The sequence below is a fragment of the Homalodisca vitripennis genome, chromosome 1 (assembly GCF_021130785.1).
Source record: "Homalodisca vitripennis isolate AUS2020 chromosome 1, UT_GWSS_2.1, whole genome shotgun sequence".
Lineage (NCBI taxonomy): Eukaryota > Metazoa > Arthropoda > Insecta > Hemiptera > Cicadellidae > Homalodisca > Homalodisca vitripennis.
Window position 1 is genome coordinate 242332939 of NC_060207.1, and position 7206 is coordinate 242340144.

At 29.3% G+C, this 7206-nt stretch overlaps 1 protein-coding gene across 1 annotated transcript; it reads right to left on the reverse strand.

The window, feature by feature from the left end:
* Nucleotides 1–4395: 4395 nt before the first annotated feature.
* Nucleotides 4396–6297, reverse strand: LOC124356365 (putative mediator of RNA polymerase II transcription subunit 21). The gene is made up of 2 exons (XM_046807552.1): nucleotides 5976–6297; nucleotides 4396–4559 (listed from the first exon to the last, which is right to left on the reverse strand). The coding sequence occupies exons 1-2, from the start codon at nucleotides 6175–6177 to the stop codon at nucleotides 4549–4551; spliced, it is 213 nt and encodes a 70-aa protein (XP_046663508.1). The 5' UTR covers nucleotides 6178–6297; the 3' UTR covers nucleotides 4396–4548.
* Between the last annotated feature and the right edge of the window lie 909 nt (nucleotides 6298–7206).

Genomic DNA, 7206 nt, shown 5'->3' on the forward strand with positions numbered 1-7206 from the left:
TCTTCACGATTGTTCATTTCAAATAAAATAAGATTGTTTGGAAAGTTCCTTATGTTCGTGTTGATGATAATATAAGATTATCATTACTAAAGATTACTGACTCTGATCAGCCCATAACAATGGCGTTTAGAAGGTGGCAAATTCATGAATATCCCTCACTTCCTGTTTCTAAAGCTCAGACTTGGACTGTTAAAACTACATCTTTGGTGGAAAAGCCTCGATATGTAATAATAGGCTTTCAAACAAATAGAAAAGATAAAAATGATAAAAATTCATCACATTTTGATTTTTGTGATTTGGAAAATGTAAAACTTTATTTAAATAGCAAATATTATCCTTATGATAATTTCAATGGATGCACAGCACTGATGTATGAATTGTATTCAAGATTCCAGTCTTCATATTATGCAGGAAGTGATAACCAACCTTGTCTGAGTAAAAATGAGTTTCTACAAAAATTTCCACTTTTCGTTATTGATTGTTCAAAGCAAGTTGATACAATAAAAACCGGAGCATTGGATATAAGAGTTGAATTGCAGGCAAACAAAGACTTTCCAGCTGGAACTGCAGTTTATTGTTTAATTATAAATGATGCAATTGTACAGTACACACCATTATCAGGAATTGTAAAAAAGATTATATAAAAAAATAAATATGATTTTTTTTTGTAAATATTGATGTGTTATTATTTTATCCTTATATTTAAATTAGGAAATAGGAGGTAAAATAAGTACAATAGTATATGGTAATTCAATTGTATGTAAATATATTTGATAATAATACATAATATTAGTACAATATTTACAAAACATTAGTATAATATTAATAAAAATAATAACAAATATAATATAATATACAGAAATGGATATGTAAAAATTAAATTTTCAATTTTGTGTGACCATACGCTAATGTGTGTACTCCGTCTGTTTGAAATACATCTTTTATCATCATTTCCATTTAGAGCCAACTTGTTTATTGTTACTGTTCTTAGAGTATGTTTTTTTTGATTGAAACATTCTCATTTCTTTTCTAATGTTACATGATGAAAATAAACAATTTTTATAATCATAAAAATTAATATGATTTTTTATTACAGATTTTGTTACACCTTTAGCTTTTTTTAATTTCATCTTTTTTTTCTTCTAAATACAAATCGTTCATAGTTCTGTAGGTATAAAGTTTGCTCCTTAATCCGATAAATTCTACTATAGGAATACCCATACATTCGTCTTTAAAACAGCCTAATTTTTTTTTATTTTCTACAAAATAACATTTATGATTTTTTGGATAATCTGACATATCAAAATATTTTTTTTATACTTAAATTATTGAAATCTTCATATAAATCTTTAGTGAATATCTCATAAAAAAATGAATCAGTATCAATATAAAGTAAGTTTATTTTTATTTGGATAAAATGGTTTCATTATGTTATAATGAAAATCGTACATGTGAAATTTGCTTAATTCTAAGACTGTAAATCCAATATAAATAGGTTTATTAAACAATACAACATCTTTACTACATTCTACTGCGCTTAAATTTTCTGAATAAACTATTCGGTTTTTAAAATTAGGTCTGGAAATCAATTTTGACAACCTTTTCTCAGTATTTACTAATTCTAAATTAAGTCTGTCTCGAACATTTTCTATTGATTTGCCAAACATTGCATTATTAAGTAATTTATAAAAGTCTTTTTCAAATTCATTATTCGACTGTTTCCTCTTTTCAGTGTTAAATAAAATATATGATTTAAGCCAAGGACTCTGATTGAATTGTAAGATTCGATGTATTCTTTTTAAAACTAATCCATTATCTAGTGCCTGTTTTAAGTTGACATAATGACACACATAATATTCTTTATCATTAAGAGTAGTGAGTAATTTAACTTGTTTTGAATTTGGCGGACATTGTTTTTCAGGTAGAAATGGTAAATCATTATGATAATCGTGTAAATATGATGGATAACCAATATTACATTCAATAATATATCCAATAGGACTATCATTTGTTATTGATTGTACATTGAATCTTTTTATTTCTTTATTTGTTAACCATCTAAATCCATCTTTTGGCATAGGTTTGATCATGGCCCAGCCATATAAATTATTTGCATCTATATATGTCAAATAATTAGAGGATTTATTACAATCAAATAATGTATCATTTAAATCTTTATTGTTTGCTATAGCGTGTCTTTTTATACAACTAGTAATACCGCCACGTAATTCCTTTTTCAATAAACATATACATGTCATAATTGTTTAATAATTCCAATTCTACTTCTGTAAATTTTAACATCGCATCAAATGTTAAACTAGGAAGAGTTAGGTAATTAGCTGGATCTAATTCATAATTATTAAGACATATAATGCGGAAATTTTCAAATATATCTGCTAATAATAATACATCAGTTTTTAGATAAAAATCAGAATAATCACCTAATGTTTGACAGTTAAATCGTGACCAAACTTTTTTGGCATGATCAAATTCTTCATTTGAAATATGTTCTTCTGACATTTTGTTAAAAAAACATTCTTTTTGCAGGTAATTGAGTTTCTTCCAATTTTTCCCACGAATCTGTATATTCATAAGGATACACACCTTTTCTAGTAACAAAGGGTAAATCATTTTCATTATTAAAAAATAATTTAGTATGATAAAATCTTTCTTTTGGTAAATTATTTGCTAACTGAGCTAGACTGGTATTTAAAAATCTAAAACTATCAAGAAAACGTAATTTAATTTTACCAGTCGTGTTTTTAGAAAAACTAACATATTTTTCTGAAGAATTCGGAATAACATTAATTTTTTGTTGGTCACAACCTAACTGTTTAACAATAAAATGTGTGTCATAGTTAGAACTTCCATGCAAAAATATTGGTAAACATGTTTGATTTTTTCTTTTCAAATTACATTTGTTACAGAGTAAATTTCTAAAACGTCCAGTAAAGTGACAATGATCTTTTACAGGTTGTTCAATCATGGTAAATTCTAAATTACACAATTCACAATTATTAATAGATTTAATTCTATTTCTTTCATAATCACTCAATGGTATCATAGGTCTATTAATATCAATTAATTCTGCTAACAAATTTGCAATTGAAATTAGATAATCCATAAATTTTGAAGCTGCATCAGGACCTCTATAAAGATACGGTTCATTTGGCAATTGAGATGTCATATGTTCCGGTAAGTCTTTATCAATAACTAAATACACACAAAAACTCATTGGTTCATGTATTTCATTAATGGTTTGTGTACTTTGATTGCTGTTCATCAACTTTTTTCAAAATACATTCAAAATCGCAGTAAGCAACAACTGGAACCTTAAACTTAAAATGAAAATTTGTAAATTTTAAAATTGATGGATTATCCGGCATTTTGTGCTTTTAACGGCTTATTGATTTTACAGTTTAATTTGTGAGCATTTAATTTTACTTGTTTATCAATTCCTGAATAATGAGCAAAACATCTTTTACAAAATATCATTTTTTTCGTATTGAGTGAAATTTGTGTTCTAATTAATCTTGAAAAATCATTAATATAACAATAGTGGTTAATACCTTGATCGTTGGACAATAACAATAAATCAAAATGATTTTCAGCTTCTTCTTCACATACTCTGAGTGGATAAATTTCGAATGTATTATTTATACCATAAACATTTACACTTATTCCAAAATTATTTTTTTCGAATTTTTTAATTTGTTTTAAAAGTGCATGGATAAACTAAATCATTAAAATTGAAGTTATTAATTATAGATGTATATCTTTCATCTACACGTTCTCTATGCTCGCCTTCTACATAACGAGCTAGAATTGACCATTGAAAACATTTATCATCATCTAGATTTTGCGGATTAATAATAGCTTTTTTATTTTGAATACACTTTGGAAGAGTAATGTATGAAGAGCCGGCTAATGGTCTATACTTACTACATCGTACAAGAATTCCATCTACAGAATGTAATGTCCAACCGCTACCTTTTCCTAAATAATCATTTTCTTCACCGCAAATTTTTGTAAACATATTTCTCAAGATATTATTTAAAGAATTTTCACGAAACACTGTAAAATTAGAGGTTTTAAAAGCCACTTCTTGAGTCTCCTTTGTAAAAGGTTTCATATAAGTACATTCAACAACAATGTTAAATTTTAATGCTTCATATTCATTTAGTAAATTTAATATCAACTGTTTTATTTCTTCTTTAGAAACTTGTAAAATTAAACAAATATCTTTTAAATTTTTGTCTTGGTTTTTCAAATAGTACGTTTTTAAAATACCTTTAAACGCATTTTCAATTTCTATAAATTTATAATTTGGACATACTAATTTTAATCTGTGTTTTTTTCGTTTTAAATTGGGAACTTCTAATAATTTATTTTCATCAGAAGATAATGATGATGATGATGTAGATGGTGATAGAGAATAATTATTTTCCTGTTCTAATTCCATGAGCTCTTCTTCTTCATTATTATCAATGTTCATTGGTTCAGAAACAAAAGTATGTTTTCTTTTTTTAAATGGTAGAAAAGATTCCATTATTTATGATCTGAAAAAAAAATAAAAATAATTATTTTAATCCTGTTGATCCAAAACCATTTTCATCTCTACTAGTTTTTTCTAACACACTGTTTTTAGTAACCTCCTCAATATCAGGCCAAACTATTCGCTCGCAAATTAATTGAGCTATTCTATCACCAATTTCTACACTGAAATTATCGTTTGATAAATTGAACAGCACTATTCCTACGTTTCCTCTATAATCTGGATCAATAACTCCAGCACCTACATGTATACCGTTTTTTAAAGATAGACCTGATCTCGGCGCTATTCGACCATAACACTCGTCTGGTAATACTATCGCAATATTTGTTTTTACTAATTTACGATCCCATTTTTTTATAACTACATTTTCTCCACTTCTTAAATCAAAGCCCGCAGCTAATGGTGAACAACGTTCGGGTGGAAATCCATTTTCCGACAGTCGAATAAATTTTAGAGTATTACTAGCTGAAAAAATAATAACTAATTAATTAATATAGAAAATTATTGTAAAATCAATAAGACATAGTAAGCCTAAAAATATTTAACAAACTCTACTTAACATTTAGTACGATTTGTCTTTTTTATCAAATGTAACTGTTTCTTGTTTTACACTGTCCATTTTTAACATGTTTTGACCAACAGACGTTAACACATTGTTAATTACTTCAAACTTTCTTTTGTCTTCTGGATTTTTTTTAACGTCTAATAAAAAATAGCCTTTTTTCGATACTTTTTGCCAGTATTGTTTTTTCACTTTTACATTTTTTCAAATCTTTAACATCGGTGATTTCAATTTTAATTAAATGAGTACCAGTCTCGCCAGGTGTTGATATTTTTCTTTTTTGATCGCCAGACTGGTACTGTAAATGTTGTGATATGAATAAGGATTTATTATTTTTATGGTTAAATAATTTAGCAAATTTGTCAACCTCATCATCGTCATCATCAAAGTTTAGTTGATCTGAATCAGACGAATAATCACTTTTTGGTCTTTTAACTCCTTTTCTCAATTTTTTACTCTCTTTTTGTTCAGTATTACCTTCTAATTCTATTAATCTACTTCTTCCGATATCCTGAATCTTTTGTACAATATTTAGTGGAAACGAAACATTAGTAACATTTTTTAATACATCATCAAAAATACTTAATAACATGTCATACGTGTGCTCTTCTAATAAATAATAAACCTGTTTATCTGCAGATAAGTCATTATTTTCTACTAGGTAATATTTAGTCAAAGAATCACATAAGTTTTGAAAAATAAATAGCAGTTGTACTGCTATAGGGTTCATGCAAATGTCTTTTGATTTTTTCAGTTGACTAACCAATTGTTCCCAACTATCCAAACTTCGAAACCCAATCATCCATAAATTTTCTATAATCTGTGTCAATGTTAAGAAACTCATCATTGCCGACGTACCGAAAGATGAAGAAGTAGACGGTTGTTGTGTCAGCTGCTGTTGCTGTTGCTGTTGCTGTTGCTGTTTCTGTTGCTGTTTCTGTTGCTGTTGCTGTTGCTGTTGCTGTTTAAGTGGTGGAGGTGGAGGAGTACTTAGAAGCTTACGTAGTATTGAAGAATGCTCTTCGGATTGTGTCAAGTCAACGACTGTTTCAGAATCCATTTCTAAAACACAAAATTAAAATCGTTAATAATCAATACAAAAGAAATTTAATATTTTTTAAATTACAAAATTTAAAATGCACTGTTTTCATCTATTTAATAAAACCAAATTAATACTAGTTTAACACAATTTGTAAATAATTTACCAATAGTTAGTTTTGGAAAAACAATATATTTTTTCAAAAAACGTAGAAAATAATGGAACGTAATTGTATGAAATACATACCTGTATATTAGAAGTGTCTTGGAAAGCATGAACAGAACACTGTTGGGTAAAACTTCCTCCTCAGCTTATAAAGAAACCTCAAGGCTGTATCACACGTTGCATAACTACACTTGTTTACTTTACACGCACTTCGTTGAATCCATTACCATAGTGAATAAATACTTATTATTATACTGTTGCAACAAAATTGCACTGCGCGTGGCTTAATCACTCTGGTCATCCGCTTTATTAATATTAATGAATCAAAAACTCCAGAAGGAAAACTACTTCCTGCGCATGTCTTGTGCCAACATACAATATCAGTAATACCACAAACTATTACAATGATCTCATATTTACGTCATAAATATTACATCATAAGTAAACTACGTATAGCCAGGTGTTGTCACAGTTGTATGACGACTCAAGTGTTATGACGAAACGTTCTTACAACTGAAGGTCAAGGCTATTAAGTGACCTTGAAGTCCAAGGTCAAGGTCATCGGGTGACCTTGAAGTCCAAGGTCAAGGTCATCGGGTGACCTTGAAGTCCAAGGTCAAGGTCATAGTGTGACCTTGAAATCCAAAGTCAAGGTCATCGAATGGCCTTGAAGGTCATTGGCCTCTGGAGGTGGAGGGGGGCGAGGGGTCATTGACCTCTGTGGGCGAGGGGGTGGAGGGGGGCGAGGGGTCATTGACCTCTGTGGGCGAGGGGGTGGAGGGGGGCGAGGGGTCATTGACCTCTGTGGGCGAGGGGGTGGAGGGGGGCGAGGGGTCATTGACCTCTGTGGGCGAGGGGGTGGAGGGGGGCGAGGGGTCATTGACC